The 20409-nt window shown below is 34.2% G+C and overlaps 1 protein-coding gene across 9 annotated transcripts in view; it reads right to left on the reverse strand.

Moving 5' to 3' along the window:
- Positions 1–20409, reverse strand: part of LOC106881484 (muscle-specific protein 300 kDa) — an 815448-nt gene that overhangs the window by 363829 nt on the left and 431210 nt on the right. For all 9 annotated transcript variants that reach the window (XM_089350452.1, XM_014931925.3, XM_089350453.1 and 6 more), the window contains 5 exons: positions 13794–13974; positions 12226–12371; positions 8859–9011; positions 6824–6988; positions 1764–2090 (listed from right to left, as the gene is read on the reverse strand). In XM_089350452.1, the coding sequence (XP_089206578.1) occupies positions 1764–2090; positions 6824–6988; positions 8859–9011; positions 12226–12371; positions 13794–13974 (972 nt within the window). The remainder of the gene's footprint in view (positions 1–1763; positions 2091–6823; positions 6989–8858; positions 9012–12225; positions 12372–13793; positions 13975–20409) is intronic.

The raw sequence follows: 20409 nt of genomic DNA on the forward strand, positions 1-20409 counted from the left end.
AAACAGTATTGACGGGATGGTAAAAAGTTTGCTCCCAAACCACATGGCTCTGGGTTCAGTCCCATTGTGTGGAATCTTGGGCAAGTGTCTTCGCTGCCAATAACATCAATGTAGCTGAGTAGTCTTTCTCCTATATTAGGGTGCAGATATCTCCAAGCTATAAGATCTGATATAGTCTACAGTTATTCAGCCCAGTAGTAGTGACCAGCAGGACCTGTCTTTTTTATTTGTGTAAACAATTGTAGAAATGGGTGGCATGCATTTATAAACCTTCTGTATGGTCTTTTGCACACAATCCTGAGGTTTTTTGAGCATTGTGAGAAGACAAGATCACAATACTCCATTCTACACTTGGTGACTGTGGAGGCTTGTGGCCTAATTGTAAGGGTCTGGCACTCATGTCCTTAGATTGTGGTTTGGTTCCTGGACTGGGTGGCATATTGTGTTCTTGAGAAATACACTTCATTTTACGTTGCTCCAGTTCACTCAGCTGGTAAAAGTGAGTAATCCTGTGATGGACTGGCATCCCATCCAGTGGGGGTGGCAGGTGTATAAACCACAGAATCTGGGAAACTGTGGCTCAGCGAGGACCTTTAATCTTGTTTTTGACACTTGGTGGTTAATATGATTGCCTTTCCCTTTAACTTCCTCCTACGAGAAACTTACAAGCCCTAGGTTTGTTAAAACACACACTTGAAACAGCTTTAGATTAATGTAATAATATGTATAACATTTATAACACACAAATCTCTTTGGGAAACATTTCAATGTTTCTCAGAGACAAACTATTACAGCTAGAACTGTTCTGCATTTGTAAATATATTATAAATGTTGAACACACTGGTATTTTATAAGGTTGTTCTCTTCTATGATTTCATCACCATCATCATTTTGATGTCCACTTTTCAATGTTTGCATGGGTCAGATGGAATTTGTTGAAGGAGACTTTCTACAACAGAGTGCTCATCCTGTCACCAACCCTCATCTGTTTCTAAGCAAGGTAGTATTTTCCCCATTGAACCTCACTTGTACGACAATGATGCTTATTTATAACCATCACATGATGTCCAAACAATGGTACATACACACACACACACACATTTTGTTGACATTATAAGAATTTAGAACTGAAATGAATGTGAAATATTTTTTTTTTTATGAACAATGGAACTTAAAGTAAATAAAGCTTGTAAATATTGAGTTAAAAACTCCTTTGGATGGAAAAAGTCAAAGGTTGCCCATTGGACACAATCTCACATCCATAAACATGACAGATGTTCTACCATTGGACCAGAGCAATCCCTTGAATTTATCCCTTTTAGAAACTTTATTGTTACCAGAAGGAATTGTTGATGTCATAAGAATTTAGAAACTTCGAGATGAACATAAAGTAATTCTTTTATTTTTAATTTTTTTGTGGGGGGGGGGGGGACAGTGAGAACCAAAGTAGATTTGACTTTTTCTTCTGTCCAAAGGGGTTTTTATCCCAATATTTTTCATGCTATTATTTATAGCTTTACTGCTTCAAGTTTCAAAACACACACACACACACACACACAAACACACAATGGGCTTCTTTCAATTTCCATCTGTCACATCCACTCATACGGCTTTGGTCAGCCTGGAACTATAGTAGAAGACAATTGCCCAAGATGCTAGATAATGGGACTGAACCCAAGACCACATGATTGGGAAGCAATTTTCTTAACCATACAGCCATGCCTGTGCCTACTTAGCTTTAAATTTAAAATATTGATCCTTACCTTCATCTTTTGAAGATGACCCTTTTTCTCAGCAAGATCAATTCTCATGGGTTGGTCTTGATGCATCTTCTTGTCCATTGTATCCAACCATCTCTGCACTTGTTTGCAGCTTTCATTGTAGTCACTCCATTGAAGTAAGTCACTCTCCAATGTAACTTTGCATTCTGTCATATTGCTAACCAGTTGGTCCCACTTCTGCTGTAGATTCTTAAGTCTTGTTTGTAAATCTGTACGGCTTTCTTGAGAGATTATAGGTTTCAGCTGCTCTCCAGACATGATGGCAGCATGTGTCAGTAACTGGCCTTCTTCTTTTGTTATAATTAGCTCCTTAAAATATAAAATAGAGGTGAAAACAGAGTAGAACAGGGATACAAGATCTAAAGGAAAAGGTATGAGAGAAGCTAACTGAAAGGAGATGCTAGAAAAAGATTAGAGTTGAGAGAGAGAGAGAGAGAGAGAGAGAGAGAGAGAGAGAGAGAGAGAGTGAGAGAGAGAGAGAGAGAGAGAGAGAGAGAGAGAGAGAGATTGTGTTTAAAGAATGAAAGAAAGGATAAAAATATGAATGAGTAAAGGAAAGAAAGTGAAAGTGAATCAGCGGAAAACAATGAATAAAGGAATAGGTCCTTATATAATCTTGTATCTTCCATCTTCAAATGTTGTGATACTGCCACAATTTTGTGACAGATGGTTTTGATATACTGTACCAGTGTAGTAACAGTAAACAAGATAATGATGCAGCCATAATAACAATGTAATGACCCAACAATCTCTTCACAATACAATAATCAATATTCCAAACAAACTAACCAGCCAACACCTTCTGCCTTTACTGTGAACTCAACTTGAACTAACACACAAACTATTTATAATTGTTTATAATTTTATAATTATATTTTCATGCAACTATTTATAATTGTTTGGTCCAGTCTATTTCTCGCAAGGGGGTGTCGTGACTCTCATCTCAACATCTCCCTTTTTGAAATTTCAACTTCCATAAGAAGTGAAATTTTTTTTTTTTTTTTTTCCAGCACTTCGCCCTCTTTTTCTTTTAAAAGAAAATTTAATATCTTTTTAATTTTGGCATTGTTTCTAAGTGTACAGTCTATTTCCTTTTTCTACTGCTGCTTCTACGAGGCTCAATCTCTTTCAGTGCTGGCACCTCAAACATGTCATAGCAGACTTCCATTGGTATTGCCTTTCATTTTTCAGTATGTCTTGTCTTTAATTGGTTTAGGTGTCTCTTATATTCCCAATGTTGTCCTTTAATTACATACATCATGTTCCCTAATCTTTTAGTTACAAAACCATCCGCCCAGCCTTCTCTACCATTTTTGTAAATTTCAAAATGTTTTGTTGCCTTTTCTGTATTTCCTTTAAATATATTTTTTCCTGGCAATAATTTATCGAAGATTGATTTTATTTTTCATATGAACATTAACTCTGCCAGAGACTTACCCAAACTAGTATACAGATTGGGTGTTACTCTATATACCCTCAAGAATTTCATTAGCATTTCGCCATTTCTTATGTCATTTCTTGCCTTTTTTAATGCTTGCTTGAAAGTATCAACAAATCTTTTTATCAACCCATCTGACCTCGGGTGGCAAGGTGGGGTAAAAATATGCTTTATTGCATGTATTTTGCAGAAACTGAATTCACTACCTGTAAATTGTATTCCATTATCTGATAGCAACGTGTCTGGAACACCATATCAGGCAAATAATTTATACAGGAACTTTATTGTTGTCTTTGCATTTGGTTTATTGTACCTACATACCTCTGGCCACTTTGTAACACTATCAACAATAATTAGATATAATGTGTTGTTCATCAGTCCAGCATAGTTAATATGTGCCCTGGACCATGTACTATCCATCTCAGGTTATGATTGATATTTCATCAGTGGTGCTTTGGCTGCTAGCACACAACCTCAACATGATTTTACACAACTTTCAATGTCCCAGTCCATTGTCGGCCAATATACATAGCTACTCATTAAGGCTTTAATTCTTGACATTCCTGGGTATCCACTGTGGGATTCCTGCAATACTCGTTTCTTTAGTGCAGTTAGTACTACCACTCCTTGCACGTATATTAAAACATCATTGCATAGTGAAAAATTATCTGAATTTGTATTTTTATTTTGCTTATTCTCCAACATTTCTTTCATTCTTGTAATGTAATTATCCTCTGTGGATTTCAATTTTATATCATGCACTGCCACTGGCAGTTCGTGAATAACATTACACAAGGTTTTTAAATTAATTTTTTCTTCAATTCAGCTGTTGAGTTCTTTTTACTGGTTGGGTAGCCATTGAAATCTTTACAGCACTGGCTTACTGGGAGATCCCATACGTCAAATAACTCCAACTCAAATAACTGTCAGTACCAAACAGATTGCTTGCATTCTTTACAATGAAGACTTTTGCCTTGCAAGTTTTTCCTCAAAATGTGACATTATTCCACATTTTGCCTACAAAGTGTAGTTTGTCACCTGCCATGCCCTGTGCAGTTTTCGCGGTTTTTCTAAACATAGGTTTATCTATTTTCTTCCAAGTGTCAGTGTAATGATTGAAATGTCACAACCAGTATCTAGTTGTAATTTAATATTTACTCTGTTTACTTTTATGTGTAAAAATTTCCTTATTTGGGAGTCAATTTTTTACATTTGACTTTTGTTCTGCAGTGTGAACTCTTGTGCCCAAATTTGTGACAACTGCAACATTTTTGATCTTTATAAGGACAATCTTTTCTGAAATGTAGGCCTCTACACCCAAAATATGGATTAGGACCTAGCAATCTTCTTTAGTTATACTTTCTCGATCAACATATTTGTATTTTTGTGAAATCCTTTTCTTGAATTTTTCTTACATTGTGTTTCAGGTTTACCATCCTTTGATACTCTTCTGCAACAGTCTGCAGGGTTAAATCTTGGTTTGCTTGTTCAAGTTTTGAAAGAATTCTTGCCTGTATTTCTGTATCTTCATTTGCTCTAAGGCCATGTACAAAAACAAGGCACTTAAACATCGCAGGAGTAAGTTCTTTAAGTTTAAAACTTTCACACATTCTATTGACTGTTCCTGGATACATAATAAAATCATCATCGTCTTTTTTTAATTAAATTCCAACGCTCCATTTGAGTATTATTAAGTAGAGAAGTTTTATCACTAAACATGTTGGGCAGTAATTTGATTGTTTCTTGAAAACAAATTTCACTAGACTTTTTGGGCAATATGAAATTACAGTATCATTCATGCTCAGACAGAGCTAATTTACATATTGATAACCCTAATTTTTCTTTGTCCAACAGTATCTTGCAATCTTCCTTAAAAATCTTCTCATACCTTCTGTAGTATGCTGCAAAGGTTATACTCTCCTCTGGGTTATAAATGAATTTTGTTACAGAGTTTGATATGCCATCTAGCAAAAAACAAACTTACTGTATTTTTGGACTTCTTTGCGTATAGCTCTAGCAATTGTTGTTGTTGTAGTTGTTGCTGTACTAGTTGCTTCTGCAATTCTTGTTGCTGTTCTTGTTGTTACTTTTGAAACTGTATTATAGAAGCTATTAGGTCTTCCATAATTTAACAAGTTGTATCATGAAGAAATTGTTAAATAACCTACATGAGCTTCAAAACTCTTGTCACCAGATGTTGTGTCCTCTGTCTCCATCATCATGGTACAATATTATAACAGATGGTTTAGATACACTCTACCAGTGTTGTAACAGTAAACAAGATAATGATGCAGCCATAATAACAATGTGATGATCTAACAATCTCTACACCAACCAACAATCAATATTCCAAATGAACTAACCAACCAACACGTTCTAACTTCACTGTGAACTCAATTCGAACTAACACACAAACATCATTCTGACTGCTACTATTTATAATTACTTGGTCCAGTCTATTTCTCGCAAGAGGGTGTTGTGACTCTCATCACAACAATATAGAAAACAAACAAGTTTTCTATATGAATAAAATATATATTGAAGTATATGTAAAATATATATGAAGATTATATAAAGCATATATATCTATAAATAAAATATTTTAAAAATATATATATTTTTATTGATAGACAATTTTTGAAGGAGGTGGAAATTGAAAGAAAAATTCAATGGAAGAAACGAAATTGTGTACTTGAAATGAAGACATAATTTTAAAGAATATTACAAAATAAATCTATATTTCTCTTTTACTTGTTTGTTATTTAGACTGTGGCTATGTGGGGCACTGTTTTGAAGGGTTTTAGTCAAACTAATAGACTACAGTAAGTAGTCTATTAGTTTCTATCACCAAACCACTAAGTTCAAGGAGTGAGTGTAAACAAACCAACACCAGTTGTCTAGCAGTAGTGGAGTGAATAGCACAGATACAAACATACACACACACACAGATATATATACACACATATATAAGATGGGCTTCCACACAGTTTCTGTCAACCAAATTCACACATGAGGCATTAGTTGGCCTGGAACTATAATAGAAGACACATAGGTGCCATGGACTAAGACTTGAACCCAGATTTTAAATTGAAATTTGAAAGGACATAGTGTTGTTTGACAAGCACCGGCACACCTCAACTAACAACAGTTCAACTCTGAAATTTTTTGAAGCCTCGAAGAAGTTGATGCTTAAATTCAGTTTCTTGGTTGGAAGCAGGTGAGAGACACATTCTCTCTTGGATAGGATGCCAGTTTATCAATTCAAAATAACTTAGTACCTATCCTCTAAGATTATGTAGAGTAAAACATTATCCAGAAATATCACAAATACTTTTTCAGATTTGAACTCACAAACTAATGTTTGATAGTTCAGTATGTTATCTACTCAGCTGTTTGCCCTCAACACATCTGTAATGTAGTTAATTAACCTTCATGTTAGGGTTTCAATGTATTTTTTTTCTCTCAGACATTTGAAACTGGTGAGAAAAGAAGAACATTATTTTCAGATCAAAAATCTAGACAAAATACACATAACACAATAAAGCCAGCTGATAGCATTAAACTGAACAATAGGTGACATCAACTACTTAAAAGAAAAAAATACCTGTAATTTCTCCAGCTGCTTTTCTATCAAATTTCTATCTCTGGTTACATTTGAACACTGGGCTAACTTTTGGGATGCTGAATCAATCCAAGAATCAGCAGTCTTGTAGGCTTCTTCAAAGTGTTTGCAATCAGAAGATATTTTCTCAGAACGTTTGACCATATCCTGTAAAAAATTACAGAGAATAAATAACAAAAGCATAAAGATTGCCCTAATTCACTCAAATTTGTACTTTTACATACATGTCTATGTACACCTTTTTCTGTAGTGAATATATATTTGCACTGAGATTCTTTACAGATTTGCAGAAAGCATTGTGTATGCACATTTTATGTATAAACACACACACACATATATACAAGGGTGTGCTGAAAAGTTCCTGGCTTTAAGGATATTGTGAAAAGCCTGGCTGTAGGCCCAACCTTCAGAGTTCTTTCTCAGGACATAGAAAAACTGAAGGACTACTGCAATAAATGTGTAAATCTGAGAGAGGAATATGTTGAATAAAATCATAATTAACTGATCCTTCTGTATTTTGTTTCATCTAAAGCCAGGAACTTTTCAGCACTCCCTCGTATGTACATACATATATATATGTATGTTATATACATACATACATACATACATACATACATACATACATATATACATATATATATATATATATATATATATATATATATATATATATATATATATATATATAAATATGTATGTAGCAAATCATACAGCAATTTATACAGTAACTTACTTATATAGGATATTTTAACTGTTAATAGCCATATGAAATATTCATTTGGAAATCAAGAGCCACAAGAGATACAAGTTTATCATTAAAGCATTAGCAATAAGTAACCAATTCATATCCTATACATTCATTTAGCTGTGACCCCAATAAAACACTGAAATTCACTAAATCATCCATAAATTCTTATGGTGAAAACATATATACTGATAGAGAATCAGGTCTGGAATCTGCTGAAGTCGAACCTGTCTTTACTGATGAGGCAATTGAAATTGTTGAAACACGCCCATATAAGGAATTCTCGATCAATGTTCTCAGACAATTATAGTCCCTACCAGTATATATGTATACAATTATGTGCTTTGACTACAGCATTAGAGCATTTTAGCTCTTATTTCTAACACCTTAGTTATGTTTAGGGACAATTATGGTTTTCCTTTTTGGTAAACATTGCATATCACTGTCTACACACACACACAAATATATATACACATATATATAAAACTGGTGCTCCATTGGCTACAATTATGAAAGTTTCAGTTGATCCAAAATGGAACAGCTTGCTTGTGAAATTAACATGCAAGTGGCTGGGCACTCCACAGACATGCATACACTCAATTCTCAGAGAGATTTAGTATGACACAAAACGTGACAAGGGTGGCCCTTTGAAATACAGGTACTACACAATTTTACCAGCAGGGTAGGCTGGAGCAATGTAAAATAAAAGAGACAATGCACCACTGGGAATTGAACTCACAACCTTGCGACTGTGAATCAACACCTTAACCACTAAGCCATGTGCCTTCACACACACACACACACACACACACACATTATAGGATATCATAAGTTATTATAGTTAATTACAAGTCAAACATTGCTTTTTATGTTCTCTTTTGCTGTGACCATCTACATATTTCTTTATAACATAATATATCCAGTACTGTATTATACAGGGTATATTTTTTAATAAATAGCAAGGAGATTTAATGCTTAATTATAGCAGTTTAAGTATCTGCATAAAACCTTCCAGAAAGTAATCTTTATATCCAAACTTAACATGGATGTCTTGTTAAAACATACTGCAATTGTTAGCCTTGGGAGATTCGTATTCTAACAAGACACCCATGTTAAAGTTGGATATAAAAATTACCTTTTGGTATTAATACTACTTCCCTCGTTAATAAGAAACTTCCAAATTAAGTCTGGTGAATCAGGGCAGACACAAAGCATACAGAGAGAGAGAGAGAGAGAGAGAGAGAATAAAGAAATTGTATAAGAAATCTTTACCTTTGCAGTATTAGCAACTGAAGAATATGCTGCTGTAGTTTGTGCAACTTTACATGCCACCTTTGCACTTGACACTGACTGCAACAGATGTGCAGCTTGCTCGCTAAGACGGTCTAAAATTGGTTGTTTGGCATTTATTCCATCCAAGTATTGCTAAAAGAGAAGAAAAAGAAACTGCATTAGTCACTAACATAAAAAGTAATTTGCAGTGTATTTATTAGTGTCATTTATTGTAATTAATGTGTTTTTAGTGTATTTATAATTATATTCTCTGACTGTTACTGTACATTATTATTATTTATTTGTTAAATATGCATGAGTAGTTGTCACAGCAACATGGGTAACAATCTGCTTGTCTTCATATACAATGACAATGTGTCTTAATGAATATTTAAGCAAGTATATCAATATGCTATATACACAGATATATATACACACACACGTATATATGCATATATACATGTGCATGCCTGCTTAAGGAAATGTGTTATATTTGTTTACATCTTTTAAATATGACACAGAACTCCTATACTCTTTTACTCTTTTACTTGTTTCAGTCATTTGACTGCGGCCATGCTGGGGCACCGCCTTTAGTCGAGCAAATCACCCCCAGGACTTAGTCTTTGTAAGCCTAGTACTTATTCTATCAGTCTCTTTTGCCGAACCACTAAGTTACGGGGACCTAAACACACCAGCATCGGTTGTCAAGTGAAGTTGGGGGGACAAACACAGACACACAAACATATATATACATATATACGATGGGCTTCTTTCAGTTTCCGTCTACCAAATCCACTCACAAGGCTTTGGTCAGCCCGAGGCTATAGTAGAAGACACTTGCACAAGGTGCCACGCAGTGGGACTGATCCCAGAAACATGTAGTTGGTAAGCAAGCTACTTACCACACAGCCACTCCTGCGCCTATATTCATGTATAGCTTATTTAAAAGAAGGGAAAGTGAAAATATTGAGTAAATGCTTTTCTAGATTCCTCCACACACACACACACACACACATTACATACTTCTAATCTATGCACAACTCCAGCAATTTTGAGTGGAGCAGGGGGTGCCCATATTATTATTATTGCTCTCCAGTACTTGACTATGATTTCTTTTATTGACTCAGAATGGATGAAAGGTAAAGATGACGTTAGCAGGATTTGAAATCAGAACATAAAGAGCTGGAACAAATATTACAAAGTCTATATTCCAACTCTTTAACAATTCTGCCAGCTTGCTGCTTGAATTGTCTTTTTGATTTAGGTACAAAATCAGAAGTTTTGAGGGGAGGGGGTCAGTCAATACCATCACTCCCAGTATTTGATATGTTCTGTATTTTATTGACCTTGAAAAATAAAAGATAAAGTTGACTCCAGAAGGGTTTGAACTCAGAATATAAAGAACCAGAAGAAATATCACATGGCATTTTGTTCATAGCTCTACTGATTCTGCCATAATAGTAATAATAAGTATTCTTTTTAATCTCAGATGTATTTTCAATTTGCACGCAATAGAAGAGAACAATCATCATTGGGTTTATTTATTTGTCTGTGTTATCTGATAAAACATCCAAGAATGGTATGAAAGTCACAGAAACTCTTTCTGTAATATGATAGATTAGTGGCTTTTTGCCTCAAAGTAAGAAATCAATATATATATATTACATATGAAAATACTTGTAAATATTTCAGATGAATTTTTATGTCAGTTTTAAAAAGAAACACTCGATACATTTATTGTAATCACAATCTAATATTTGACAAAATATCAAAACATCTGTGTATTGAAATAAAAGTCGGAACAAAACAAAAAAAAAATAATAAAATAATGATTTTTACAGATGCGCCACCCAAGTGTATTCAGTCATTTTCAGTGCATATTATCACCATTATCGTCATCACTATCAACATGACCTATTACAATTATCATCAGTTATTTCTTTTTCAAATGCTGCCATAACTGATAATAAAACAGATTTAAAGTCACAGGTTATGTTTTTTGTTTCTCATAAACTCTAATTTTTATTAGATTTTATTATAGTCTCATGGCTAAAATGTCAATAAAGTAGCTAAACAGAAAAATTATAAATTCTAAAAATTATTTTACAAATCTAAACAATTCTAAATGGAGAAATAGAAAAAAGAAATGAAGCAGATAAAGGATTATTTCATAATTTTGTTTAATTCTTTGTAGCTTTTTGCTTTTTTTGTTTTAGTTTAGTTTCTAAAATGTGAACATTACACATTGTAGAATTGCCAAGAAATAAAAGAGATTAAAAATAAATGAGAACATTATATAATACAGATTTTCCAGTGTTGATAATCAGTCTTCCAACAATGAGCCTAAAAGTATCAAGAGAAATAAATGATGGCAATTGGTCCCTCCTACCTCCCTACACAATACTGAGGGCTGTGAGAAAAGGCACACCTTTTTTTTTTTCTTTTGCTTCATCGACTTTTAGAATTGAAAAGCCAGACAACTACACAATGCAAACATTTGTTCTCAAAAACAAATGGTGAGAACTCTTTGGATCACTTTTCTGGGCTTAAATCCAACAAAAATCAATATAGCTCTTGAGTTCTACCAGATTAAATAAGTACCAATAGGGTAATAGGAAATTTATGAGAAACCGAAGTGTGTATAGTAGGTTGTTTATGAGGTTCCATGAAAGATTTAAATAGTAATTTCTCTTCAGAAGGTCAGCAGGGGTAGAGAAGGTCAGTAGATTTTAAGCAATAACAAATATGATTATTACTTGTATCAAGCAACATCAAGAACCAGAGAGATTAAGTCACCTATCAAGTTACATTTAACACAGCTTGTGGGATAACATAGTATAGTATATTATAACAGAAAGTGTATTGGCTGACATAAGAGATCTGGTTTGGAAAAGGGTTAAGTATCAAAGCATGTAGAAATGAAAGTTAAATTTTACAGTAACCTGCCTTTTGAAGCACTGAAGGAAGATAAGAACAAACAGTTCTGAACACTGATTAATATTTGAATATTCTTACAAGGTGGATAGGAAGTTACAGCTATTTGTAATCTGTATGGACTATGGATGTTGTAAATAAATTGAAGTAAATAACATGTACAGGTTCCTATCATAAGACAAAGTGTGAAGTTATATTTCACATAAGAAAAATTGGAGATGTTGAAACGTAAACATTTTTTTATTTACGTATTTCTGTAGACAGAACATAATCCTGATAATATACCAAAAGCACATACACACAGTTCTTTAATTTGTTTTAACAGTGATGGCTAAGTTAATACTCAAACACAAGGAAAGATCATAGAATACAAGCTGACAGTTTCAGCATGAGTGTTAGAAGAATGAAAAGGAGAAATTAAAAAGAAAATGACCATGTTATCTTCAAGTTGCTTGTCTATGTCTACAAGAGAATATTTATAATCAGAAGAGGTTTTCTGAGCTGGGACTGCGCTAGTTAACCATTGGTTTATTTCTTCTTGTGTGGCATCATATTCTTTCCACTGTTGACCAATCTTTTCTGTTTACAAAAAATGAAAATAAAATGGGAGAAGTGTAAAGTTAGGATATTTATCAAAAATAATAATGACTGAGATGTAATGCAATTATTATAAGTCAAGTAAATAGTATGATGTAATTGTGTGTTGACTGAAAAATTATGTTTAAAACAAATGTCAAGAAATCAGTAATACACAGATATAACAAGTCACATATTATTTCCAAGTATGTAATGATCTGAAGGATGTTACATCAAATGATCTTCTTATTGCTTTCTTTGGGCATATAAAAACACTTGATTTCAATCCTGCAAGCTAACAAGCCACTTGTTAACTATGCGGAATTCTTCATAATATGTAGTTAAATCTAAGCTGAGTTGACTACTGAAATTAGTCCGTGAATTTTGGTAAGTTTTTGTACCATGAAGAGAAGTAGAAGCTGACATTTTGGCACTGACCCTTCATCTGCAAGAGGGCAAAAATGTTTCTTTCTTAAAATCAGTTGCAAAATGTCAGATTCTTCTTCCAAATTAATGAATTCGATGCAAACTATCAGTTTCCTTGGATTTCAGGTTTTTTTTTTTTACTAAGCTTTAAGTGTTATTGTCAGAACCACAATGGAATATCAGTGATAGGGCATGAACTCTTGAAGCTTTGGCTTCAAATCTAGCAGCATAAAATCAACTCAGGCAGATGTAATTCTTTTGTCAAAACCAACTGGCTGGTTTCTGAGTTTGCATCTATCCAGGAAACAAATATAAGAGATTAAAAGAATTTACATATTATCACTAAAATAAACATAATGAAAAATCAACTCTAACTGTTATGGTATCTCCAATATTAAAGTATCCAGTATAAAAATATTAAATATGTGTTTCAAATTTAATTGTCCTTTTTGTATAAACTTCCTGTCTAGATAGAAAGCAGATGCAATGTCTAGAGGTGATTTGTATTTCTGATAGGTAAACAAAGATATCTGCTAGCTATTCACACAACCCAGTCAAAAGACAGTTGCAGAATAAGAAGACAAATTTGTTATGACATCAAGTTAAAAGACTCCAACAGTAATGTTATGCATGTACAATAAAATAAAATACTGACTCAAAAGAGGAATGCTCCCCAATAAATGTCTTTTGTTTAGCACTGACACTCTGTTAGAGAAAACCTTAGGGTATAAATATATTATTACACAAGATGTCCATTGATATCTTTAGAGAATTGTCATGGCATTTCTCACTTTGGAGATTGTTCAGTTGTGCCATTCGCCTCTTGTTTATATTGTTACAATATTGTAGAAATTAACTGATTAAAAACATATGGAACAGCAATACAATGTGTGTGTGTGTGTGTGTGTGTGTGTGTGTGTGTGTGTGTGTGTGTGTGTGTGTGCGTGCGCGCGTGTGTGTGTGTGTGTGTGTGAGAGAGATGAACTGAGAGATACTAACCCATTTTAGACTGTTGAGCTTCAGCTGTTTTCTTGAGCTCAACGAAATCTTCATTCAAAGCATTCAGTTCATCTTGTATCAGTTTTCGACCTTGCCCAGTAGTTGCCTCCATTACAATTTTGCCTTTGCTGCTAGCATCAGATATTTTGGTATTACCAGATTCAATTTCTGAAGTGACATTCTAGAAATAGAGGAGCAACAAAGATTGTTCTAAGATTTTGTCTCTTTTTTACACGAATCCAATTATGATTGCTGTCATCTTTATAATGACAATGATGATGATAATGGTAATAGTGACAGGGATAAATGTGGTATGGTGAGAGGCATGATGATATGATTATGTAGTAGAGGTAAGAGTGAGGGTGAAAATGATGATATGATAGGGGTCAATAATAACATGTTTTACATTATAGTAAAGCTTGCATTAAAGTTGATGTTTAGCCCCAAGTCATCTTCATCAAGCAGACCAATGATCAAAAGTATTCTACTCAAGATGATCCTAACTTTATTTTCTGAGACATATTTCACCTAATGTGTCTCTTTTGCAAGATGGAAAGATTATCCATCTTAGATAATCTGAGAGATATTTGAAAAATGGCTGGATGATACATGAGAGAGATTTGAAGAAAAGGTCTGTTATTAAAGAATTTATTTTATTTACTACCACATAATAGCCACATTTTTTTACATTGAAAGTGGCTACCAAATTCTGATATGGTACAAGACAAAATATTGCAATAGCAAAAAGGTGAAAAAGACAACACAAAAAATAAATGAACAAAAAGAAAAAAAACAATGAACATTTTCATGGACAATGAATTAAAAAAAGCCTAACAAATAATTCTGAAGACAGCAATAACAACAACACTCACACAAGGTCAAATCTTTTAAATTGCTCATGTAGTGGCTTGCCTCATTTATAATGCAAACAGAATTTTTAGAACACAGTTACCGGAAAAAAGAAAAATAGTTGAAAGAATTTTGTAAAACCAGGTGTTTTGGTACCAGAGAAAGGGAGAACGAGAAAGAAAGAGAGGGGGAGACAGAGAGAGTGGAAAGAGAGACAGACAGACAGAGAGAGAGTAGAGAGAGAGAGAGAGCAAAGCACAAATTATATATTTATGTTTTAGAAAGGATGGCACAGAATTAGAATTATGTTTAAAGCAACAAGTAAAAGGAGCACCCCAGGATATCTTGGGGAAAATTCATGGTAGTATCTGATGCAATTTTAAAATCAAAGGCTCAACTAAAACACAGGCTGAAATTATTAAATATTCCCCCACCCATGCACTGTGTCCCACTATGTGAGGCAAGGAATTACAAGGGTGATCATAAAAGACATCGGAGATGATATGGATCCATGATTGCTCATTAGTTTTATATTGTAATACGAGCAAGTGGTTAAAGCTTGGATAATGAGAAGTAGCAAGAGGTCAAGGAATATCAAAGGAGATTTACAAGTCTTAATGATCCTTGAAGGTCAGAAAGCCATACTGAAACTGTACCCAATTGAGAATGCTGAGACAAAGGACATGAGATAGATGGTGTCAAGCAAAAAGTCTAGTTGCTACATATATCAGAGTAAGAACCATCTTAGAGTCTTTTGCTCTGAAGAATTGAAGAGGCTGGGCAAGAAAATGAGGCAGAAAAACAACAGAGACTAGCCAACACAGCAACAACAAGCCTCAGTTAGAAGAGTACTATCACTCATAGCTCTAGGAATGGTGAAGGAAATCACCCCATAACTATTCCTATAAACAAACAGAGAAGCTGATTCCTTAGCAGAAGCAATCAGTAGCATCATTCCATCATTATGTAATGAGGAAGAGATAATGGTTGGAGATGAAAGTATCCAAACTGTTAGGAGAAATATGAAAGTAAAAGATAAAAAAATTCTCAAAAAGGAAAAATTAATACAAAACAACTAAAGCAAGTAAGTAATAACTTCTAGAAAACAACAATGAGGCCTCTCCTCAGAATAATAATAAAGAAAATGAAGAAGTGAGGGAGAATCACACTGACATCTAACAAATAAAATTACATCTATATGGTACAAGGGGCAGTTTGATGAGATAAAAGTAACATTGAGTTTGGAATGCAGGAAATATCCAAAGGACAAGCTATTAGTAAAAATAAATAAAAACAACAAATTGAAACAATCCTACTTAGAAAACATAGCTGTCCTGTCTTCCTAAATGACTCAAAAAATGCTGTCCCTCTATCCTAAATGACTAAAAAAATGTTGTCCTTCTATCCTATATGATTCAAAAAATGTTGTCCCTCTATTCTAATTGACTCAGAAAAATGTTGTCCTTATATCCTAAATGACTCCAAAAATGTTGTCCCTCTATCTTAACTGACTCAAAAAATGCTAACAGGTGCCTTTGAATGCACAAGGTAATACAAGCAATGGTAAGTGGATAGGAAAGTGGAGTATTCTACCTTAATCCAACAAATAGTTTTTTTCCCATGTTTTTTGTTATTTCAATTATATGACATTTTAATTATTGACGCTATCACACTTTGCTATATTTATGTTTGCAAATATTTGTGATATATGACATTAATTTATCCATTTATATATTAGATATCTTTCAATCTTCCTCTACCTTTCTCTAACTTATCAATCTAACCTCAGTTAATGTTCAGTTGTGTTTTTCTGTATATGAGTCCTTGTAGCTAATAAAGAAAATTTATAATACATCATATACTGACATTGCATTTGCTTGAATAAGGTTTACCACTAAATTGTGTGTGTGTGTGTGTGTGTGTGTGTGGCTTAGTGGTTGGGATATTTGGCTCACGATTGTAAGATCATGAGTTCGATTCCCGGCGTGTTGTATCCTTGAGCAAGACATTTTATTTTGCATTGCTCCAGTCCACTCATCTGACAAAAATGAGTAGCACCTGTAATTAAAAGGGCCAGCCTTCTCACACTCTGTGTCATGCTGAATCTCCCTGCGAACTGCATTAAGGGGTACGCATGTCTGTGGAATGCTCAACCACTTGCACGTTAATTTTACGAGCAGGCTGGTCCATTGATCGTATCAGCGGGGACACTCGTTGCCATTACCAATGGAGTGCTCCAAAAATATATATATACAATGGGCTCCTTTCAGTTTCCATCTATCAAATCTACTTACAAGGCTTTGGTTGGCCTTGGGCTATAGTAGGAGACACTTGCCCAAAGTACCACATTGTGGGATTGAACTTGAAACTAAGTGGTTGGAAAGCAAACTTCTGAACCACACAGCCACATCTTCACCTTTCTTTGGGAAAAATGTTTGTTTTGATAAACTAGAGTGAATAAGTTGTTTGCTTTATCCTCTCTCTCCTTCACCCTTTTTCTCTCTGGTTCAAACAACTCATTCTTTGCTTAAATTATCTACACCACAAAAAACAAGAAAAAACAAAAAAAAAGTCTACAAAAAATAAAGAAATCTTTTTCTCAACTCATGTAAAAAATATTGTTTTCAGTAAAGAGAATCAGTAAAACAGTGTCTAAAATTTCTGTAGGTTTTTGAAGAGAAGTGTGTTTATTTTCTCTTTTCTTTCACAATACATTTTACACTCAAAGAGAAAGTATTATGTCAGTTACTCAATGGGCGTTAATAAATGAACATTTGTACCTTGCTTCTATCAAGGTTGACAATTTGAAGCCAGTTTTCCCCTTGTACGCATTGGTAATTTGAATCTATACTTTCGCAATTTGTGTAACATTTACTGCTTTATATCACATTGAATTATTTTTATCTCACCACTAATTTTTGTCTCTATGTCCTACAGCAGAATGGAAAAGATCTGTGAAAATGTTCCCTCATGAAAAGGCTGTGATAAGTCAAACGTACAAGACTACTTAACGGTGAAAGATAAAAGTTTAAAAGCTAATTAATACAATAATACAATACAGATTTCAACTTTTTAAAAATATTTTTCATATTTTTAATGCTTTTAATTTCCTCATGTCTCCAATATAATTCTTAATATGTTTTCATATTTTTAGTATGTATCTCTTCTTATTAATATTTTTCTTATATGAATCATTTTTTTAAAACCTCAACTAAATGTCCTTTAAGAACTATTCATAGGGTGCATGAAGAACAACAAAAATCCAAACAATAATGTATCTATTCATTCTTAATATGTTCTGGCAGATTCAAAAGTGAACAACAGACATCAGAAATTCACATTCAAATCTTCTGTCAGAACATATTAGGAATGAATAGATATATTATCCTTTAAGACTTGTTGTTGTTCCTTCTTCTTCTTCTTCTGCTTCCCACCTCCTCCTCCATCATCATCATCAGCATCATCAGCATCACCATCAAAGGCATTATCAACACCACCACCACCACCACCATCATCATCATCATCATCATTAGGGCATTAAATTGGCAGAATTGTTGGAACATAGGTTAAAAAACATTGCTTAGTAGCATTCTTCAAGGCTCTTTATGTAGTGGCATTTCATCTGTCTTTATGTTTAGGGTTCAAATTCTGTCAAAGTCGACTCTACCTTTCATCCTTTCAAGGTCAATAAAATAAAGTTGGACACTGGGATCAATCTAATCAAATTATCCCCTCCCTGAAATTGCTGGCCTTGAGCCAAAATTCGAAACTACTATCATTTGTGAATTATATTGTCAGGATTTTGATGTTTTAGGATAGTAGTTTTTCAGGACTTCAGCCTTCAGGAATCTTGGTCTTTTAAGATTTCAACATATGGGATTATCACATTCAAGATTATATATTTTGGGATTAAAATCAAAATCTGTCTTAGATGTGCAATAACCAAATGAATTCATAGTTTAAATTTGAATGTCTAATTAGCTATTACTGCTAATTGTGAAACAATAGCAGCATAAACAAAAAATGTTATCAAAGGCTCTACTGAAATCAGTTTTCAATTAAAACATCCCTAGTATCTTTGTTCATGTCCTGCCCACATCAATACTAAAGATACTTTTTTACCCTAACAGTGATTCATCTAATGTCTCGGTAACTTAATGTTCAGCAAAAAGTGAATGATAACTTAAGAAGCAGACATAAAAGAAGTTTTGGAGCTAACTTGGGGTTAACTAAACCCTTCAAGGCAGTGCTCTAGTATGGCCTGTAGTCCAATAACCAAAACCAGTAAAGGAACAAAAGGATTATTTGGGGTCAGAAGTTGAGAGGAAGAGGGGAAGAGCACATTATGTGATGTGATGCACCCCATCGCACAGCCTGCTTGTGAAATTAACCTGCAACTGGCTGAGCATTCCACAAACACTTGTACTCCTAACGTAGTTCTCAGGGAGATTCAGTGTGATGCAGGATGTGAAAAGGGTGGCCGTTTGAAATATGGCTACTACTCATTTTTGCCAGCTGAGTGGACTGGAGCAATGTGAAATAAAGCTCCTTGCTCAAGAACATAACACACTGCTGGGAATTGAACCAGCGACCTTACAAGTGTGAGCTGAAAACCCTAACCATTAAGCCATGCACCTTTGTGATGTGATGATAAATGATTTGGTGAGGGATTAAGTAGTTTTAAGTAGATTTTATGTGAGAAATTATTCTTTTCTACTCTAGGCACAAAGTCCAAAATTTTGGGGGGTGGGGCTAGTCGATTGGATGGACCTCAGTATGCAACTGGTACTTAATTTATCGACCCTGTAAAAATGAAAGGCAAAGTCGACCTCAGCTGAATTTGAACTCAAAACGTAAAGACAGACATAATACCACTAAGCATTTCACCTGGTGTGCTAACGCTTCTGCCAGCTCACCGCCTTGAATGTTTTAGAAATATTAATAGAAATATTCTTTTCTACTCTCAGCACAAGGCTTGCAATTTTTGGGGAGGCGGGGCCAGTCAATTAGGTCGATCCCAGTATGTAACTGGTATTTAATTTGTTGACGCTGAAAGGATGAAAAGCAAAGTTGACCTCAGCAGAATTTGAACTCAGAACATAAAGACAGATGAAATGCTGCTAGGCATTTCACCTGGCATGCTAATGTTTCTGCTAGCTCGCTGCCTTTATGTGAGAATTTATCATGAATTAATAACTCTTTGTGAAAGAGTGTGACCCAAGACAAGATCCAATCCTAGTTGTAGTGTGGTGGCTTGTGACCCTGTGAGCTAGGCCAGCAGAACAGAAGCTTCTGATAAGGCCCCACATGCTGGACCCCTCTTTCCATGAATATAATACAACTCACAACCTTATCAATCTGAAACTATTCATATGTGAATTAAAAAGCAAAATATACTGCCCTCAGATAATTACTGCTTAACTATTGTCTACCATAAATAAACTGTATCATTCCAGAGAATCTATGTTATTTACAGTATTATGAGCAGGAACATTGAGAGCTAAATGCCTGTACCAAGGGCACAGGATAAATATGTATTAATTATCTGTAGATGTTTCATAAAACAAGGGAACTGAAAGGCTTAGACTCTGGTGATACAAAGAGATTATTAATTATAATTACTCTCTAAACCATTACAGTTACACAGAAATAAGGTTAGGAACAGCCGGCTTGAAATAGGAAGTTACGGAAAGTCTGTGGTTTGTTGTTATTAAGTAAGCTACATAATTTAAACTGAAGCATACATACAAGTATTCATGCATACATG

Source organism: Octopus bimaculoides, chromosome 4, assembly GCF_046866305.1.
Source record: "Octopus bimaculoides isolate indiv1 chromosome 4, ASM4686630v1, whole genome shotgun sequence".
NCBI lineage: Eukaryota > Metazoa > Mollusca > Cephalopoda > Octopoda > Octopodidae > Octopus > Octopus bimaculoides.